At 34.3% G+C, this 22,890-nt stretch overlaps 1 protein-coding gene across 2 annotated transcripts in view; it reads left to right on the top strand.

Annotated features, from left to right (window-relative positions):
- Window positions 1-3,094: 3,094 nt before the first annotated feature.
- Shg (DE-cadherin) overlaps window positions 3,095-22,890 on the top strand; it is a 127,262-nt gene continuing 107,466 nt past the window's right edge. For both annotated transcript variants that reach the window (XM_083097095.1, XM_083097104.1), the window contains exon 1: window positions 3,095-3,569. In XM_083097095.1, the coding sequence (XP_082953221.1) occupies window positions 3,467-3,569 (103 nt within the window). In that variant the 5' untranslated portion in view covers window positions 3,095-3,466. The remainder of the gene's footprint in view (window positions 3,570-22,890) is intronic.

The raw sequence follows: 22,890 nt of genomic DNA, 5'->3' as shown, positions 1-22,890 counted from the left end.
GATCTATGATATCACAATTAACGTTAGACTAGGAATATTCATTTGTCAAATTTGAAATGGCTTTAAGCAATTACATACACATATGTATATAGAGCAAATTGACATCTATGTGCAATAATCGATATGTAATAAATATCTTTTCAAAAATATTATATTATAAAATTTTTCGAATCGAAGAGATTGAACACATTATTGATAATATTAATTTAACATATTATTTAATAATTATAATTCTTGTTACACACGTTTGTTATATATAATTGTGAGCATTATTATATTTATTATTGGAAAATACCACGTTTACTCAATTTACTAATCATTTCGATTAAACTTATCCTCTGTTTGCAATAGTCTAATATTTGCACATCTCTTGCAGTTCTATGTTTAATATATAATTTGCATAGTAGATAATATATGTTTGTGTATATCGAGCTTTACAAATTACAACCGTTGAACCTTCAGTATATTGCCTTTCATGTAAGAGGTCAGATTATAATTGAGCTTCCGGAATATAACGTACGTCTCGATATGAATATTACGAATTGGCCTGCGCGAATAATGTTGAATTATGGTCTCTCTAGTATTTGGACCCCTCTCGATGATGACAATTTAATATAAAAGACAAAAAAAATAATGTTAATGATACATCTTTTATATATTTGTAATAACGATTGACTGAAATATGCAAAATATGTATTAATTTATGTTTATGAATAAAATAAGGATAGATAATCGTTTCCATTTTTCTCACAAATCACTTTGATTTACACATATATTATGCGCTTTTCCAAGTCATGTGCGCTCTGAATTATGTGGGGATCGTTTCCGGTTTAGGAGATATATGGCGCTTCAAAGTATAATAATTTTCACCATCTGTAGAAACTTATTGTTCTCGTGCGCGCGTATTTTCCATATGAAACAAGATTAAAATTATACATTCAATAGTAAATCTATAGAGATTTGTAAAAACGTATTGAATTTATTCTCAAGTGTAAGCTGAAGTAACATTAATCAGAGCATGTAAATATAAAAATGTAAGAAAAGAATACAAATAATTTATTTGCAGTGGTATATGAAGTAATAAGGACAAAAAATAATTCAATAATCATATGTAAGGTATAATAATTATGCTTTAAAAATCATATGTAAGGTAAAATAATTATTCTTTAAAGCGTCACATCTTCGAAATCAAAAGCAATGTACGTAATTCAAAATGCATACGATTCCATACTTTATTATTACATATGTAAAAAAATCATAATGATCCATGAGATATAAATTTTATTTAGGTAATTATCCAAAGAGAGGTGATAATTATTATAATAATTTTCTATTTAATTTTACAACAATTTTATAATTTAATTCTACAAAAGAAATTACACGAGAAATTAGGAATTACAATCGCAATTATGATCGCGATAATCGAGTCAGCTGACAGATATAATATGTATATAATATGTATGTATGTGTGCGTGTGTGTGTGATAATTTTTATATTTAACAAAAATTACGTGCGCATTTAATTAATTTCTGGAGAAATTATTTCGTTTATTATTTTATAAAATTTTTAATTATCCAGAGGCACATGTATCATTTTTGTACGAGTTAACATATAAAACAATCCGAGTTATGTTGTATATAAGAGCACGTGTATGTACATCACGCGTCTATGTAATGTTTGTGCGCTGCTTATTGTAATGGATATATTTTTCATGTTTTGTTATTAGAATAATTACGTGTTAACAAATTGCAAACGAGGATTTTAATTGCAGGCGATACGCAGAATACGAGATGTGTATGTTATCCTCATTTTCAATGCGTAGAGATAAGCTATATACTCGTGTAATTATTAAAGTGCAATAATACATGATTTACATGTACTTCCCACATACACACAGTTTGGAAAATATGAAAATAAATTACTCTTGTGCAAAATATTTTCAAGTCGCATAAAAATGTTTGAAAACGCGTTTTATACAATGTGCAATAAAATGGAAAATGTTTTTTTAAACTATTAAAGATAACGATAAAATTTCTTTTGTTTTAAAATATATTGTCGTTTGTTGTGGAAAAAAAATGAACAGATTATATTGTCAACTCTGTAAAGGGGAGAAAGGAATCCATTTCACACACTTTTCTGAAATCACATACATGTATTGCTTAAATTGACCTTTGTCATTATTTTTAACTAGCGATAAAATTGTCGAAAAGTGAAAATGAGATATTTGACATTTTACGTATGACACGTTACTCGAGACTTTCAAGAAAAAAAAATTTGTTTGAAGAATTAGAAATTATTCTATTTAAAATTATCGCAAGATTTGTTTTAAATAGAATAATTTCTAATTCTAAGCCCGTCATTTTCAATACATGAGAAAAGTCGTAACAAGGTAAATGTATTGGAAAGTGTATTCAGAATGATAAAATTTTAGCTTAAAAAAAATAATTCATTTACATAGAATAGATTAATAATTTATATTCAAATTTTAATTATTGGAAGATTAATTATTTATTTTTAGAACGAGAAATAAAAATAATTAGTTATTTAAAAAAAAATATGTTAAATTATACTAATTAAAATAATTATTAATATTATAATATTTGCAATGTAAGTGAATATAAAATTAATTTGGGAAAGTAAATTTAAATAATTGTACCTTTAGTATCAGGGTTAATTAAATAAAAATTTGAAATAATCTCGAAAAAGAAGAATAATTTATGAAAATTAATGTAATAAAATTATTTTGAATAATTATTTAGAGAAGATATTTTAATCAATTTGTTTGATAAAAATAATAGAAAGTATACGATGCACGCGCTGTGTAAATTTGAGAGTGTCTATTCGAGAAAAGAAATACAATATCGCTCTTTGTGTTTTCTCTTTGTAGGTCATGAGAAGAAACCGGGCTCGACGCGCGATCGCGCGCTCCTGGACGAAGATCAACAAGTAGCATCGAGCGTAGTGGGGGTGAGCTCTGTTTGTATGCAGTTGGAGGGGGGATAGAGCGAGGCCGAGCGGGTGGGGGAACGCACGGCGCGGTACAGTGTTGCACGGGCGGAGGGGGAGGATTCCTGGCGGAGCGGGAAGGGAAACGAACGCGTTCCCGTAGCTGGCTTCAGTCGGGTAGGCGCGTTTGCACGGCGTCGATCTTCTTCGACGTATCTGACGGACGAGTGTTAGCCGGGACGCGTTCGCGGCCGAGAGTCGCGCGAGTGTGACCGGGTGTGTTGAATTGCGTTTTACTCGATTTTCACGAAGGAGAGAAGGGCGATAAGACAGGCACGATGAGAGTCGCGTGTGCAGGTGGTGTATAAGTGAGCGTTGAAACTGATTGCGCGCAACCGCCGAAAAGGACACCGGCACAAAGAAGAGGACGATAGAGACGACGTGGTGCGCGCCCCGAGAAGTTTCTCGAAGCGAGATTCTTGGAAGAGAAAAAGTGCAGGGGGAGGAGAGACCGTCGACGATGACGGGAAAATGTATCGCGCGACCCGGGGCGAGACTGCGGCCTTTCCTCGCGCTGCTACCTGCCTTCGTCGCCTGCGAATTGCTACTCTGCGGAACTCTGGGTGAGTAAGGCATATCTTCTCGAGGTTATACGCGTTCGTTACAAGACGCGTCCATGTGTCTCGTCCGTGTTCAAATCCGTGCTCGTGCGCATGCGCGAGCACGGCGCGCGTGCGTGTTGGTGCATCGAAGGACGAGCTCGCGCGAAGGTAGGAGAGGAAAAAGTGGGGAGGGGGAGTTTCACTCGCAGCGGGGCCTCAGGCCTGGGACTTATTTACGAGACGCCGCGATTCGTTGAAACCGAGCCACGCATTCTCGCAAACTTGCGGTCGCGTTCTCGTCGTTAGACCGACGTGCTCGGGACGAAAGAGAGGTAAAACGTCCTACGAGGAACCTGGCGGTGTTAACTGCGAACGCCACGTTCTCGTGAGAATAACATGGACGCGTATAACGGACGCCATTGACGCTCATGGTACGCGCAAGAGCGTCATCGGTGTTCGGTTTAAAGCAACAACAATCCCGGCTATTCGACACGTAAACAGATAAATAAAAGTGTTGAATAACGAATAATGGCGAAATGCGAGCGAGATAAACGCGAACCAATCAGAAATTTAGCTAGATTAATAATCGATAATTGAAATTTGTTTCATTTTTATTATCGATTATACGATATTTATGCAATTTTAGCGTGTCTCTGCAATTTTTATATTACAATCGAACGGTATAAATAATCTTTTATGAGGCACAAATATTTAATACCGATATAATATGTTTTGGCCAATTCAAAATATCTTTAAATAATTTAAAATGAATCTCATATTTTATCGAATCATATAGGTGATTAATTATAAACGATTAACTTTGTTTTAACTCTGCAGTTTGGCTTATTGATTTTAGCATTATATTTAATTTAGCTCAATATTTAACTTAATCAAGTTAAATCTTTATTTATTTAGGAGAACTCTATTTAAAAATGCAAAATAAATCGTTCGAGAAAGCCTCTTATATATTTCAATCTCGAATTGAAAGCTTATGCTTGTTATTTCAAAAACTTGAGTGATTTTTAAGAGCTCGATTGAAATTGAATTAATTGATATAAATTTATATTTTCGAGCGATGATCGATCGCAATAGCTGCAAATTTCCACGAACAGTTAATGACTCTGCAATGCTTACGTAATCGTATACGATGCGGAATTAACGTTTAACCCAGATATTTTTTTAACATACGTTACATAGATTTAAAATAGTTTCTGTTATAATAATAAATTCCATTAATTCCGTTATAATAAGCACGTTTCGCGTTTCAATTTATTTCTGCCATTTTGGTTTGAATCGCTTCGCAATTTTGTTAATCACGATGCGCGACTCACATCTTGTAAACGATGTGCACGGGAACAGAAAAGTAGGAAAATTGCTAGAAAAATCAAGTCTTGTTAGGATACAAGCTAGATAAAAAGTATCAGAAAAAAAGAGTCGCTCGCCAGGCGATTTGCGCTAAAAGAAGATGCACTCGAGTGAATAACGTTGTTTCGATCGCACGTGACGTTAGAAAAATATAGTTTTCGAAAAATTTTTCCCGTCACGATTCCAAAGGAACGATCGATGGACATTAAACGGCAGTTATTAATTTCGGTTCCGCAATTAGAATTGTTAATTTGTTTGTCTCGAGAATTGGAAGGAAAAAATTGACTTATCGCTGTTTGATATAAAAATAATAATTATAAATATTTCTGAATCGCGTAATTTTTTTTACGATATAAAATTCGATTGTCATAAATACGGCTGTCTTCAAAAACATTTTACAATTATTTTTAATCACGATAAACTCGTTTCAAATGTATCGAGCAGAAAAATTGGTTTTTATTAATTTTTTATATCGCGAATAAAGCTTTTTATATTTCTCCTTTGTAATTAAAAAATTATGTAATTTTTTTATAATAATTTAATTGCATAATATATTTAGCTCAACGTAGAAATGTTATTTCCATAAATTTCTTTTTTTTTTTTTTTTTTTTATATAATTCGTTATGAAATATTGCATATTTATAATTGAAGTGTAATATACATATTTTGCTCTGGGCTACGCACTTTCGAAACAAAAAGTTGCGAAACTAAAATAAAGATATAAATTTGAAAATTAATTTAGATATTGGAGAAATTAAATTTATTTTTAAATTTAGACAAAAGTATATTATAGCTAATTGTCAGATATAAAAATATTACCGAGTTGCAAAGATCTCTTACGCGTTATAGAATTAGACGAATCCTGTGGCTTGATAAAAATATCAGTAAACGAGAGGGAATTGGGAAATTGACTTTATTTAGCTGTAAATAAGAAACACAAGCACAAAGGAATTACACACAGAGGGTTCCTCTCGAGACGCTCTCTCAATGTCTCTCTTGATTTAACGAGATGGTTTGCCGCCGTATTAGGTGACACGATACACGCGACTTATCGCGAGGGGAAGCGAAGAAAGGAGTTCCTCAGCTGTAGGTGTGTCGTCTTTCCTCGTTGAAATTCTCCAACGCGGAATTAGTTTAACTGACACGCCTAATGCCCGCGATGTTTGCCGACAGAACATGGCATATTGATGCGAGTCGCGATAAACCCGATGAATTACAACGCATGTAAGACGATTCCAGACTGTCAACTAACAAACTGCGGGAGTCTAACGAAAATGATCCGAGCTTAAGATTTTTTGCGACATAATTAAGTAACTTTCGGATATGTAAATAGATCTGTCATCGGATCTCTTTTCAAGCAATTTGTACACAAGAGAGTTACCGAAGGGTCTATTAATCGATATTTCTATAACCACTTGTAATAAAATTAGGGTTAAAAATGCCACGAGCGTGATATTTCGGCATCTCTTTGTATACTGACGGGGTTTGTAACGGAGTTGTAAGACTAATAACGTGGTGACCGTTTCTGTTTGCTGCATAATATCTTGAAATATTCTTTCACGTCCCTTCTCTTCTACATAAAAGTCGTATCGCAAATAATGTATGAAAGATATCGTGCGGCACGAAAAGAATAAAGAACCGCCTTCTAAAGATATTAAAAACTGCATTTTTAAAGCGTTTTTAATAGGAAACGTTGAACACTAATGTTGGTAAATTTTCGTCTCTTTCCGTGAAAACTTGCTCACGGAATCTCATTCTGCCTCAAACACAAAGGGTTAATAAAAAGTCGGAGAGGTCACGAGGTTCGCACATATAATGGAACGGTCGAAGAAACGAGGAATGCATCGATCTCTTTCGTATCGCGAATATTACAAGTCGATTTGGATCTTCTCGCGAACATCTCCCGGGTGAAAATTTTTGACGGGAGCGATTGGCAATTTGATAATTGGATAAAAGATACGATGTGCCAGCTCGTAAAGGCGAGCGAAATGCCTTTTTTTCAGCCGGAGACTGTTGGAAGACATCGTAAACGATTTGGAGTCGGGCGTTCACGTTAGCGAAGAGTAACGAAGAAGGGTTCTCGGGGCCCCGGGTTCTCTTGTACTCTGCGTGTTGCGGTTTTATTACCTCCGTACCTGCGGTTGTATCCGCGCCGTAATCCTTGAAAGGTATTCCGGTTGTCTTTGTCTTCATATGCGTGACTCGGCGTTTCGCGGTAGCATCCTACCGGAAAATAAAGCGCGTTCACACAGGGTCTCCCGCATCATTTTTCATACGTGAATCTTTGCTCAATGTGTCGATGTTTCTTTATCGGAAATAAAACGGCAGAGTACTTTTATCGAGACGAGTTTCTTCATTTTTCAATATTAAGTATCTTTGCGATCGATATTTTCGTGCAAATCTGTTAAAGAAATATTTAATGAAACTTTATTTCACAATTTTTTTAATTGAATTTTTATCTTAAAAGTAATTTTTATTCAAGAGAAATCAATGTGTTATCGCAAACCTTAATCGCATAGAGAATTGATTTCGAGAAACTGGGACAACCTATATACCAACCATTTAGACGTGCATTTTGCCTGCAATTTTCTGCGATAACGGTGCGTAACGCAGAGAACGTATTAGAATAGACCGTAACAGCGTGTATTTATCGTGATATCGGACTGTAAAATTAATGTCCAGAACGGAGAAACTATCGGATAGATCAATGTCGCTATTGTTCAGATCGCTAGACGACTATCGATCTATAAAACATCTTTATCGATCGAATCACAAGAGTTCAATAGACGTATTTGTCACTGTACATTCGAAAAATTATTCATTCCATGTTCATTATGCTTGACAGGTGAACTAAAAAATGATACAGAGATGAATTAAAAATGATGCGAGATCATATTCGCTCGGTGAATAACCACGATTCATGCCTATCTGTATTCATGTCTGTCTACGTATATATATGTGAGGATCAGTGATGCTTTTATTAATATTAATTGACACGAGATTCATCCGTGAACGTCTTCATTCAGCCAATCAGCACCGTTTTGTATGAGAATTCGGTTCGAGAGACCTTCGACTGACTTGGATGGCGTGATCTTAAGCAGGTTGTCAGGTAATTTTGTACTTTCTCCTTGAAAGTTTGAATTCTTTTTCGTGTCTTTCGAGCTCGAAAGCATGATGCAACGCTTTTCTTCAAAAATATCCCTATACATTTCTTTACTGCTATAATACTATTAACTAATGTTGGCTCATTTAGATTATCGATATATACGGAGGATAATTAACGATTAAAAGCGTTATCGGTATAAATATAACACAACTTTGAAAAAGACGATTTTTTATTCTCGCTTAAGAAGAAAATAAAAATGTGTATATTTTGCTCTTTTCATTGGCATAAATAAAGATAAGTGATATCACAAAGGAAAAAGGGTATGCGGATTTATAAGATAAAGATAACAAGATGTTATAAAAAAAGTTGTATATAAAATAGAAAATTTTATATTTGTTATTTATATTATTTTTAAAATAGAGATATTATCAAAAGAGTATTTTCGAGAAAATTTAAACATTATTTTCTTTATGGTTGATTTCGAACCGGTTGGAAATCGTAAATGTCGGTATGCGAGAGAAATAGGGAGAGACGTAAACAAGTGTACAATCCAGTGGGGATTATGCAAACAGCGGGGAAACGCTTGGCCGATTCTAGGATTACGTTAGCCATAGTCGCCGAACGGGCGACCGGGAGAGGACAAAAGAGAGAGAAAGAGAGAGTCGGGGTCGCGTACTTTTCGGCCAGTCTCACGGGTTTGGTCATATTTTAGGACGACCAAAGTCGCTTACTCCGTGTGAATCTTGAAAACGTGGAAATCACGCGGTTGAAAGTTCGGGCTGACTTCGAAAATTGTGTCGCGCGTAGATTTTCTCCAAGATGGATTTTCACGCGTCGGGAATAGTATTCATATCTGTCGGCTTTGTTCCGAAAGGTAATTGAAATCACGAAACGATTTATCACGGTCAGCGTGATGACGTAATTAAGTTATCTCGTTTTCGATATCTTTTGAATTGGAACGAAATATTAAAGTCGTCTATTTTTAATCATTTAATTTACATTTATCTTGCAACTTTTTGTTATTTATGCAGCCGTGTACACAGAAAAAAAGGAATTATTTCTATAATATATTCTATAATATTCTTTTTATTTATTAAAGGAATATTTTCTTGTTTTGAAAATATATTTAGTTTTAACATGGAAATCTTGAAGTGAGATTTTATTGCGTTAATTAAAGAAAAATATAATTGCTTGAATAATTTTATATAGTTCAATCGAGAAAAATATATTCTTATGATTTAAGATTTAATTTTCTTGAATGGAAAAGAAACAATGTTAGGTAGAAAATAATATTTTTACAATATTACAATATTTAATATTATAATTATGTATAATTATTTAATTCTACTTTAAGAAAATTATAATCTTTGATTTAAAAATATTATTTTCTACCTAACATTGTTTCTTTTCCATTCAAGAAAATTAAATCTTAAATCATAAGAATATATTTTTCTCGATTGAACTATATAAAATGGCTTCATTCAAGTAAGCAATTATTCAAACAATTATATTTTTCTTTAATTAACGCAATAAAATATAATAATTAAGAAAATTATAATTTTTGATTTAAAAATATTATTTTCTATTTAATAATTTTAAATTTCTGTCTTGTTATTTCGGTCTTGTTTATTTTCTATTTAATAATTTTAAATTTCAACAATTTTATAGTCTTATTTTAATATTGTAATTATAAATAATTACAATATTAAAATAAGACTATAAAATTGTTGAAATTTAAAATTATTAAATTCTTGTAAGAAAATTATAAATTGTTACGTATATACGAAACAATGAACGCGTTAGTTCAAGTATATAAATTTTGATTTGACACTTATTTTTTTCCTGTGTATGTATTTCGTTTTATATACACTATTAGAGTACGAATTGAATAACTCATCGCGCGCCCAACATGAATGAAGTCATTAGACTTTATCCGCGTATCGCTTGAGAAATTATTACCGCGCCAAGTTAATCCCCACGAAATGCGACGTCAGTCGGCAAGCGTAAAGTTTCGCAACGTCTGTTCGCCGATTGCCTTTCGCAATCGCAGATTCGAGCTACCGCGAAATCCTTCCTTTGGCGACCGGGACGCGACAACCGCTAAATTGCACCGTTCTCTTCGGTTAAATACGTCCGCAGATTAGCGGCTTAAGATTCCTTGCAGGACTCGAGCGCGGATTTAACGCGCGGATATGCTGATTTAATTGGTCGTAGTGACGGTCGGAAGGGCGGAAGGATAAAGGGAAGAGGGAACTGAGAATGAACTGCGAGAGCCCGGGACCGAGATCCGCGATTGTTCGCGAAATATTCTGCGAATTTAATGGGTTCCGTTTCCCGCGTGCCTCACGGCGATGAAACAGCTCAAGATGGTTAGTCACGTCTCGCGCTTGAATCATCGACGATTTCTCGATTCCGAGTAGAGCTAACGGTGCACGTGTAACGTAAATCGACATCGCGGTCTTGTTCGCGCTTTTGGTACTTCAGGGTATCGAGGATAGTTAACTAAAATCACCAAACGTCAGTTGGAAAATTCAATTAAGCGCTCCAGCTGTAGGAACATCTCATTCGCCGATCAACTACATTAACTGTGTTATTAACTGTCTTTACCGCGAATTAACTTTCTTGGGTATGTTTCTTTTTTGCCTGTATTTATGTTTCTAGCAAAATTCATCCGTGCTTTTTTTGACTTATATTTGTACTTTTTTGAAATATGCGCCTCATTCGAAAAAACATTTGCGAAACACGAAACATTTGCATTATGTAATTTTTAACAGCGGGAAAATAATGACAATAAAAATAATTATTCGTGAATATCGGGGAGTTTCAAGTATCGCAAACGCAGGTAACGATGGAAAAAATAAAATATATAGATAATGGAAATAACTTTCGTTATTTTTCTGTGAAAAAATATCGCGGAGATAAATTGTTTTTTCAGGTCGAAACAATCGATCCGAATGCATTTTTTGTCTCGGAAATCTCGGCCTGTTCCCCGTTGAACGAGTCCAAGATACTGGCGCGCGATGCTTGGAAGAAATAGCGAGTGAGACGGGACAAAGGCGGAAAAGAGAGGGCTGACGGTCTGAACGGACAGAGAGGGGTGGAAAGGAGTCGAGAGGACAAAGAGCGCCTGGGGTCGCCGGCCGTTTGTTGTAGGTGCAGCGTGTGTAAGGCAGGGTTTCTCAACGACCGGCTAACCGAAGGCTCTCTCTCCAAATTACGCCGAGTATTTTTTAGAATAAGAGCACGCTCGTACGATAACTTCATTTCGTCGCGATTCGTTATTCCCTTTTGTAAATCAGAACCTCATTTTTCATGTGACATGTTGAGAGAGAAAAAAAATTTAATTAATCAAAACTAGATCCAACCGTCAGTATTGTGACGTCGGTACAGCTGATACGTAAAATTCGCTCTGAATACAATTTTCGTTCGTTTCAAAGTAAACTTGAGAAATTATAGACTTCGCCTGTATCGCTCTGAACTTTATGCGTTCGTTTGCAAGTAAAAAATTGTACGAGCCAACCGTCGACAGCGGCTACAGCTGTGCGCAGCTTTTCATTAACGACACTCGGCGTGGATGTATTTAATCTCGGCACGAACACGTATGCAATGCTCTCTTGCTGCAAAAACTCCGTTGCAAAACATTCGTAAATGTAGATGTACCTTTAACTTTTCGCGTATGCGCCACGAGTGGCTTAAATATTCGCCCTCGGAAGCTTTGCTCTTGACATCGTGGGATTGTGAAATTAATGCCATGTATTATGACACGCGAAATGTTTCGTTTTCCCCAGAGTTTGTAATTGCAGCTGGAGACGCGATCGCGTCAACTTTTTACGCGGCCTAGCAATTTCGATTGAATTATCGAAATATTATATTAATATCTATTAATACTTTTTTATTGAAAAAAAATTTACGAAGGAAAGAATTCTTTTTTATTCGTTAAAATTACATTTTATTCGCTGTCGTATTAATCTCAAATTCAAATCCCATCAGTTATTTTAATCCATTTTTATTCCGCCGCTATATGTAGCGCTGTTCCATAGTGCATTAGTGCTAAAAACAGTTCTGGTCAGATAAGATCAGATTTAATACGATCTTTTTGGAGTGATCTTTTTTTTTTATAGAGCGTGCGTCATATTTTAAGTCTATTAAAGTTAAAATAGAATCAGGCCATGCTAGCGTTAAACGCATGTCAATTACGCGAGTTTTTCCGGGATATAAGGTTTCCTCGCGCTTTGAGAAACGCTGTCGCAGAACGTATAGCTGCAGACGATAGACTTCTCGACTGCAGGGCTGCCGCGAGTCGTTGCAAGGCCCCATGGGCGCGCGATTATGACTATTCTCGGTCGTTCTTGAGTCAAAGTTCCGCGACTTTTCATGGACGGCGTAAACGGCCACGTCTCGCTGTCTCGTTCCGGCCTTTATCCCGTAATCTCGCGAGATAAACGCAAGTATCGATAGCGTATCTACGGTAACGTGGAAGGGCACATTATCGTTCTGGTATCAATATCGTTTCCTCGGTTGGGAAAATTTTATACATGTAGGTATATTTATTCCTTCTTTTTTTTTTTTTTTTTTCCTGACCTCGCGTAAGGGAAATAAAAATTTGTTCCTCGAATGGATCTCGCGCTCTCAAAACACTTGCGAAATATTCGCGGAGATACGTGACCGACCGTATTCGCGATAAATATGTCTTTCGATGAGCACGCGAGGAACTTTATTCCAGCGCGCGCCGCGCGAATAAAGAATAATGCGCTACCGGCAAAAAAAAATTGCATCCGTCAAATTTTATTCCCGGCAAAAGTTTACGAGATGCACGGCCGACGGCTCGGCATCCGTAATGGAATTTACCTACTTACGAAGCGGGGAAACGTTGCGGGCGTGTGAATGATTTATAAGTTGGGTTTTCACTGTGTCTCGGGGAAAACGCATACTCTCCTTGGGGTCGTTAAGATTGATTTTTTTTTACGAGGAAGATAGATCGCGCTATCTCTTTCAATTACACCGAGTTTAGTCGTCCGACGTTTTCGAATGACGAGCTCGCTTGCGGGGAAACAAAGTACTCGAGCGAAAAAATCTTGGGGGAGAAAAAAAACAAGGAAGATTGAATTTTTTTTTATCGCGTTCTTCCCGGTATTTCCGAAGAGCGAGGTACCTGTACGCGAAGAAATTCAAAATGGGCTAAACAAATTTGGCAAGTTTTCGCGCGGTGTTTCGAAGCACGAAGCAAAGAGCGGAAGAAGGAAAAGGTCCGATTGTCGAAAATTTTTCGTTGGAGGCTTCGGCTATTGTGGCATATAATATTCATTTATCTTTTTTACAAGACCTCCAGTCTTGTAGCTTTACCCGTGTTCTCTTTCTTCTCGTCTCTTTTTACCTCGAGTGTCACCACGACGAATCTCAGGCTTCCGAGACATCCTTGATGGAGGAAAATCAGTGAGGGAGGGAGGTCTCGAGTGATTCAACCTGCGGCGTGTAACATACTTTCGTGACTTTGCGTGGAATGGGACAGTAACGTAGTTGTGCATCTCGAGATCCCTCTCCTCTCTTTTTTTCGCTTGTGTAATACGATTATTTTACTTTAATAAAATCTCCAGCGTGAAATTTCGCTTCTTTCCTTTAAATCTTACTCTTTTATTTTCATTGCGATTAAAAATGTAATAATTAAATGGGATTTACGGAATATAACAGAATCTTTTATATCTACAATTTATCGATCATGTTAAATTTAGAACGAGTTGATATTTGGTCCGTTTTTTTTTAGGTATCCGGTTACACAAAAACGTTTCAAAGACGTTTCACATGCCGTAAATTCACATGTCGAAGGCGTTACATTTCATCGGGCGTTTGACGAAGCGTAACGCATAAGCATATGTAACGAAGGGCTCGTTAAAGCCTGGATAATGGCACTTTCATTCCAAACATACCGGAGCGTCTACGATAAAATCGGCGCGTAAAACACGTTCGCTTTATAGAGCGCAAATATTCGTGATACGATAACCAAAGCGAATAATAACGCGAAACTGAAACTTGACGTTTACGTCGAGTTAGCGATTTACTACTCGGTGCACCGCATCTAGTTTATTCAGTTAATAAGCGTAGTTGATTCTGTCCGCCGTGAAAATTTACGGCAAACGCACCGGCAATCGCCGCGTGTATTTTAATATCACCGTGGCTTGTATCACGCCCTCTCTTTGTTCCGCTCTGGATTTTATCGATATACACTTCTCAAAGTATATTAATAATATTAACGCCGGAAGAGAGAGAGAAAGGGAGAATACACTCGCTCGCGCAAACGATAAATTGATGGGGAAGGGATAATTTTGGCGCCAGGGACATTAGGAGCCTTCGGTCCCTGACGCGGCAGTAATTCATGTCGCGACCATTATCGTTCTAATCCGTTCTAATTGGCTGGATTTAACGGTTGCGCCGCGGAGTTTAGAAACCCGGCGACCGTCCGTCAGAAATGACTGCTCGAAAGCGATGTTGACGTCCGTTCGATTGCGGCCGAAATACATTTGCATTCGAAAATCGTCAACCCTGCCACTGCTTGTCAGTCGTTTATGATGAACGGAGCTCGTGACGCGCGTAGACGGAGCAAATGATTTGCATGCGGATTTTCTGACCACGTTCCAAGTACACATTAGGCCCGTCACATCCTTTCTCAACATGTACAGGTCAAGTTTGCTCTCTTTCTTTTCTCCGCAATGTTTAGCTCTGCCATTTAAACGTATATAAAATTATCGCATCAAATTGTACTTTAAAAAATAAAATTTTGAGAACCGCAAATATGCAACCTAATCGCCAAAGAAAGTAACATTTATAGCGGGAAGTGTCGATTGATTTTTCCTTGAATCAGACGAATGAAAATATTGAATATTATGCACTTGACGGTGTGTGTAACGATAATGCATTTAATCATTTATAATATACATATTTACGATGGTTTTGCGACCCCGGTATATCCGGTAATGCTCAATATAAATTTGTTATCAACATGGAATAGAGAATCGATACTTTAACGCTCGTCGTTAGTCTTCATTAGCGTTCCTATGAGGCCGGAGACGATAGGATCGTGTTTTCTATGCAAAAACGCGAAATTGGCTCGTTTGTCAACGGACTAAGAAGCTATAAACGATCGTGAAATTTACGTTATAAAAATGTTAATTTTTTCTATTGTTTTATAAAAATGCTTAGATATGCTAATTTAATTTTTATAAATCAAAATACTTTTAAAGAGAGTACTTTTTTAAAAACGTAATGTTTTTTTGGCACATTCTTTTTGTTAACGTATATGTATTATGTAGTTTATGTGTTTGCTAAAAAGATTTAAAATATTTCGATACGTATATATCGACACGAAATGTAATGGACAAAAACGAAAAAAAGGTTTGCTATGCCATGTATCACGATCCTCGAATAATCGCAGAATTATTCAAAAAACGATCATTTGTTTTGATTCGTCGCAGTAAAATCATAAACGATACAGCATACGTATACAATAAATTATGTGCAATTGTTGAAGAGCAGATACACTGGGTTGAGATAAAAAGCAATGATAGCGATAAAATATAGTGTAAATTTTCACTCCGAATAGTCGAGCGAGAGCAAGTTTCGCTGTTTGCCGCAAGAGCGAATTTATAGAGGACGCGAGGATATGTAGTTATCATTGCTTATTGTTAGTTATTATAGTTGCGAGTGTGTCGGCGAATTTTATCGTTCTTTTCCTATCCGTTTTCGCATTTTCTACTTTTATTTACACGTCGAGATAACTCAAACAACAGACAGAGGGAATTACTTTAACTGCCGTTACGTGAGATCTTTGGTGACGATAATCGGAGAAAAAATTGTAAATTGCTGCGAATGAGATAGTCGTTCATGCAAATTTCAGCTTGCTGTTCATCGTCGCTCTTTCCCTCTCGTAATATTTTTTCTACCTTTTTCCACCGTAACAATTTCTCGTATAGAATCATAATTAATCGGAACATTTTACAGTACGCCAACTGTTATCGTCCCAGAGATATATTTTTGATGTATTCTACTAGAGAGAGCCTTCGCTTTTTTCATCTTGAAATTGAAACAGGTGACATTTCAGTCGAATTTTCGCAGAAAGTTTGGCTGTAACATCGGCTGCATGCAATATGCACTCTTGCATTCGTAGTTCTAATTACCTGTGACTACGAGGTACGAGAGAGAAGCGAAATTGCCTTTGCAGACTCTCGTCTACCAGTGCTTGAATTAACGTCTTATAAGTTAGCGGAACAAAATGGGCGGAATCAATTATAATTGATATTTTTATTTGTTGCTCATTTGTTGCTAAAAAGTTGCCAAAGAAAAAAATTTGTTGCTCTGTCATTTTTTAAAAAAAATCATGTTCCGCTAAAGGAAGATTAAGTTAGCGGAACAATATATATAACAACAAAATTATACGTAATAATAATATAAAAATTTGTTGCTAATTTGTTGCTCTTAAAATATTCAATTTGTTGCTTGCAAAATAAATTTAAACAATAGCGGAAAACTTTTCACAGCGAGCAAAGTTACAAGAGTAAACTATCAGAAAAAAATTTGTTGCTCGCTTAAATTTGGTATTGAGATATAGTTTGAATTTGTTGCTTTCGAAATATCCAAGTTCCGAATTTGTTGCTTGCAAAATAAATTTAAATAATGATGAAAAACCTTTCACAGCGTGCAGAGCTACAAGAGTAAACTACTAGAAAAAAATTTGTTGCTCGCTTAAATTTGGTATTGAGACATAGTTTGAATTTGTTGCTTTCAAAATATCCAAGTTCCGAATTTGTTGCTTGCAAAATAAATTTAAATAATGATGAAAAACCTTTCACAGCGTGCAGAGCTACAAGAGTAAACTGTCAAAAATAAATTTGTTGCTCACTTAAATTTTATATTGGAATATAGGTTGAATTTGTTGCTTTCGAAATATGTAAGTTCCGAATTTGTTGCTTGCAAAATAAATTTAAATAATGATGAAAAACCTTTCACAGCGTGCAGAGCTACAAGAGTAAACTATCAAAAAAAAATTTGTTGCTCACTTAAATTTGATATTGGAATATAGGTTGAATTTGTTGCTTTCGAAATATCCAAGTTCCGAATTTGTTACTTGCAAAATAAATTTAAATAATGATAAAAAACCTTTCACAGCGTGCAAAGCTACAAGAGTAAACTATCAGAAAAAAATGTATTGCTCACTTAAATTTGATATTGGAATATAGGTTGAATTTGTTGCTTTCGAAATATCCAAGTTCCGAATTTGTTGGTTGCAAAATAAATTTAAACAATAACGAAAAACCTTTCACAGCGTGCAAAGTTTAAATTACATCGAAAACATATTGACTAAATTTTTACTTAATATATTTGGCACAAGTATTCAAGGCCATATAAATCTTATTAATTGTTATTGTATCGTCATATACATATTCTTGTAATTTAATTTGTTTATTATTTAAACTTATTGCAACAAATTCGAAACTTGGATATTTCGAGAGCAACAAATTCAACCTATATTCCAATACCAAATTTAAGGGAGCAACAAATTTATTTTTGATAGTTTACTCTTGTAGCTCTGCACGCTGTGTAAGGTTTTTCATCATTATTTAAATTTATTTTGCAAGCAACAAATTCGGAACTTGGATATTTTGAAAGCAACAAATTCAAACTATGTCTCAATACCAAATTTAAGCGAGCAACAAATTTTTTTCTAGTAGTTTACTCTTGTAGCTCTGCACGCTGTGAAAGGTTTTTCATCATTATTTAAATTTATTTTGCAAGCAACAAATTCGGAACTTGGATATTTCGAAAGAAACAAATTCAAACTATATCTCAATACCAAATTTAAGCGAGCAACATATTTTTTTCTAGTAGTTTACTCTTGTAGCTTTGCACGCTGTGAAAGGTTTCTCATCATTATTTAAACTTATGGCGCGAGTAACAAATTCGAAACTTGGATATTTCGAGAGCAACAAATTTAAATAATATCTCAATACCAAATTTAAGCGAGCAACAAATTTTTTTCTAGTAGTTTACTCTTGTAGCTTTGCGCGCTGTGAAAGGTTTCTCATCATTATTTAAACTTATTGCGCGAGCAACAAATTCGAAACTTGGATATTTCGAGAGCAACAAATTCAAATAATATCTCAATACCAAATTTAAGCGAGCAACAAATTTTTTCTGATAGTTTACTCTTGTAACTTTGCACGCTGTGAAAGGTTTTTCATCATTATTTAAATTTATTTTGCAAGCAACAAATTCGGAACTTGGATATTTTGAAAGCAACAAATTCAAACTATGTCTCAATACCAAATTTAAGCGAGCAACAAATTTTTTTCTAGTAGTTTACTCTTGTAGCTCTGCACGCTGTGAAAGGTTTTTCATCATTATTTAAATTTATTTTACAAGCAACAAATTCGGAACTTGGATATTTCGAAAGCAACAAATTCAAACTATATCTCAATACCAAATTTAAGCGAGCAACAAATTTTTTCTGATAGTTTACTCTTGTAACTTTGCACGCTGTGAAAGGTTTTCAGCTATTGTTTAAATTTATTTTGCAAGCAACAAATTCGAAACTTGGATATTTCGAAAGCAACAAATTCAATCTATATTCCAATATCAAATTTAAGTGAGCAACAAATTTTTTTTTGATAGTTTACTCTTGTAACTCTGCACGCTGTGAAAGGTTTTTCATCATTATTTAAATTTATTTTGCAAGCAACAAATTCGGAACTTGGATATTTTGAAAGCAACAAATTCAAACTATGTCTCAATACCAAATTTAAGCGAGCAACAAATTTTTTTCTAGTAGTTTACTCTTGTAGCTCTGCACGCTGTGAAAGGTTTTTCATCATTATTTAAATTTATTTTACAAGCAACAAATTCGGAACTTGGATATTTCGAAAGCAACAAATTCAAACTATATCTCAATACCAAATTTAAGCGAGCAACATATTTTTTTCTAGTAGTTTACTCTTGTAGCTTTGCACGCTGTGAAAGGTTTCTCATCATTATTTAAACTTATGGCGCGAGTAACAAATTCGAAACTTGGATATTTCGAGAGCAACAAATTTAAATAATATCTCAATACCAAATTTAAGCGAGCAACAAATTTTTTTCTAGTAGTTTACTCTTGTAGCTTTGCGCGCTGTGAAAGGTTTCTCATCATTATTTAAACTTATTGCGCGAGCAACAAATTCGAAACTTGGATATTTCGAGAGCAACAAATTCAAATAATATCTCAATACCAAATTTAAGCGAGCAACAAATTTTTTCTGATAGTTTACTCTTGTAACTTTGCACGCTGTGAAAGGTTTTTCATCATTATTTAAATTTATTTTGCAAGCAACAAATTCGGAACTTGGATATTTTGAAAGCAACAAATTCAAACTATGTCTCAATACCAAATTTAAGCGAGCAACAAATTTTTTTCTAGTAGTTTACTCTTGTAGCTCTGCACGCTGTGAAAGGTTTTTCATCATTATTTAAATTTATTTTACAAGCAACAAATTCGGAACTTGGATATTTCGAAAGCAACAAATTCAAACTATATCTCAATACCAAATTTAAGCGAGCAACAAATTTTTTCTGATAGTTTACTCTTGTAACTTTGCACGCTGTGAAAGGTTTTCAGCTATTGTTTAAATTTATTTTGCAAGCAACAAATTCGAAACTTGGATATTTCGAAAGCAACAAATTCAATCTATATTCCAATATCAAATTTAAGTGAGCAACAAATTTTTTTTTGATAGTTTACTCTTGTAACTCTGCACGCTGTGAAAGGTTTTTCATCATTATTTAAATTTATTTTGCAAGCAACAAATTCGGAACTTACATATTTCGAAAGCAACAAATTCAACCTATATTCCAATATAAAATTTAAGTGAGCAACAAATTTATTTTTGACAGTTTACTCTTGTAGCTCTGCACGCTGTGAAAGGTTTTTCATCATTATTTAAATTTATTTTGCAAGCAACAAATTCGGAACTTGGATATTTTGAAAGCAACAAATTCAAACTATGTCTCAATACCAAATTTAAGCGAGCAACAAATTTTTTTCTAGTAGTTTACTCTTGTAGCTCTGCACGCTGTGAAAGGTTTTTCATCATTATTTAAATTTATTTTGCAAGCAACAAATTCGGAACTTGGATATTTCGAAAGCAACAAATTCAAACTATATCTCAATACCAAATTTAAGCGAGCAACAAATTTTTTTCTAGTAGTTTACTCTTGTAGCTTTGCACGCTGTGAAAGGTTTCTCATCATTATTTAAACTTATTGCGCGAGCAACAAATTCGAAACTTGGATATTTCGAGAGCAACAAATTCAAATAATATCTCAATACCAAATTTAAGCGAGCAACAAATTTTTTCTGTTAGTTTACTCTTGTAACTTTGCACGCTGTGAAAGGTTTTTCATCATTATTTAAATTTATTTTGCAAGCAACAAATTCGGAACTTGGATATTTTGAAAGCAACAAATTCAAACTATGTCTCAATACCAAATTTAAGCGAGCAACAAATTTTTTTCTAGTAGTTTACTCTTGTAGCTCTGCACGCTGTGAAAGGTTTTTCATCATTATTTAAATTTATTTTACAAGCAACAAATTCGGAACTTGGATATTTCGAAAGCAACAAATTCAAACTATATCTCAATACCAAATTTAAGCGAGCAACAAATTTTTTCTGATAGTTTACTCTTGTAACTTTGCACGCTGTGAAAGGTTTTCAGCTATTGTTTAAATTTATTTTGCAAGCAACAAATTCGAAACTTGGATATTTCGAAAGCAACAAATTCAATCTATATTCCAATATCAAATTTAAGTGAGCAACAAATTTTTTTTTGATAGTTTACTCTTGTAACTCTGCACGCTGTGAAAGGTTTTTCATCATTATTTAAATTTATTTTGCAAGCAACAAATTCGGAACTTACATATTTCGAAAGCAACAAATTCAACCTATATTCCAATATAAAATTTAAGTGAGCAACAAATTTATTTTTGACAGTTTACTCTTGTAGCTCTGCACGCTGTGAAAGGTTTTTCATCATTATTTAAATTTATTTTGCAAGCAACAAATTCGGAACTTGGATATTTTGAAAGCAACAAATTCAAACTATGTCTCAATACCAAATTTAAGCGAGCAACAAATTTTTTTCTAGTAGTTTACTCTTGTAGCTCTGCACGCTGTGAAAGGTTTTTCATCATTATTTAAATTTATTTTGCAAGCAACAAATTCGGAACTTGGATATTTCGAAAGCAACAAATTCAAACTATATCTCAATACCAAATTTAAGCGAGCAACAAATTTTTTTCTGATAGTTTACTCTTGTAACTTTGCTCGCTGTGAAAAGTTTTCCGCTATTGTTTAAATTTATTTTGCAAGCAACAAATTGAATATTTTAAGAGCAACAAATTAGCAACAAATTTTTATATTATTATTACGTATAATTTTGTTGTTACATATATTGTTCCGCTAACTTAATCTTCCTTTAGCGGAACATGATTTTTTTTTTTAAATTACAGAGCAACAAATTTTTTTCTTTGGCAACTTTTTAGCAACAAATGAGCAACAAATAAAAATATCAATTATAATTGATTCCGCCCATTTTGTTCCGCTAACTTATAAGACGTCTTGAATTAGCAACTTATAGTACGTCATATGCCATGTTTAATTTACCGTTATTTGCTAGTGATGCCGACGCTCTTAGGATCCGAGTAATAAATAGTTTTTCAATCACGACGCTTTAATTACAAGATGCACTCGGAATATTTTGTCGTTGCTATCTGTATGAATGCAGGCCGTTGTTCTCTTTAAAGAAGGAAAGAAAGAACAGGATGGAAACTGGGACTTGTTGAAGGAAAGAAACTTTTGTTTTATTTTGCATTTTATGATAATAAAAGGAACTCTCTTTCTCTCTCTCTCTCTCTCTTTCTTTGTAAGGATGTACCAAAGAATGAAAATTCTCGGGAATTCAATAGTAAAAGGTTCACCTTCGCATTTATTACGTTTATTACGTTTATTTATTGTGACATTCATTATAACGTCAACACGCTATACACTTTTTTTGCCTCTTCTCTCTCTCTCTCTCTCTCTCTCTCTACTTTGCATATTAATTCTATTTTATAAATGACCCTTCACAATATTGGCAATATCAATTGCATGGAATAAATCTAATAAGACATCAATCGCCTTTTTATTACTCCCGACTGCTGCCAACCTACGATTGGCAAAAGACGGACAGAGTGTGCGTTTTCTTTGATAAGACGAGCTAAATGTGCTTATGGTTACACACAGAGAAAAATGTATACTGTATTCAAGTAAATATTATTTATTTTAAGTATATCATAAGTTTGTATATTCGCAAATATATCATAAGTTTACCACAAGCATTAAATTTAATTATTCTAAATATATTCATTAAATTTAATTATTCTGAATATATTCTGAATTTTAGTGAGTGCAGTATTTTAGTCAAGAATATTAAATTAAAACAAAAATTTGGCTTGCTTACTACATAGAGTTGACGTAAAGCAAGTTTGATTTTTCTTTGATACAACTTTACAATATTCTTGAAGAGAAAATAAATTCTTCTTTTAAGTACCTGATAATGAGATTTTCTAACACTTGTGATGAGTACATCTTAAGACTATTCAAGAATATATTCTTTGTTGAAGAAAACTATTATACTTAAAAAAAGAAAAATAACTGAGGAATCGCTTTTCTTGGCAGTAGAATAATATTTTTCTCTGTGCGCTACCGTGCTTATCGATTCTAGATTTTTTGCAATAATTTATCAAATTTATACATTGTAAATTATATTCGCGCGAGTGGAGAAATATTTCGCTTCATGTGTCCAAACTCGTGA

This window comes from Camponotus vicinus, unplaced genomic scaffold, assembly GCF_025532165.1.
Source record: "Camponotus vicinus isolate PSW18456_S1 unplaced genomic scaffold, iyCamVici1.0 SCAF_1, whole genome shotgun sequence".
NCBI lineage: Eukaryota > Metazoa > Arthropoda > Insecta > Hymenoptera > Formicidae > Camponotus > Camponotus vicinus.
Note: the sequence above shows the minus strand (reverse complement) of the source record. Positions and strands in the feature narration are given on the sequence as shown.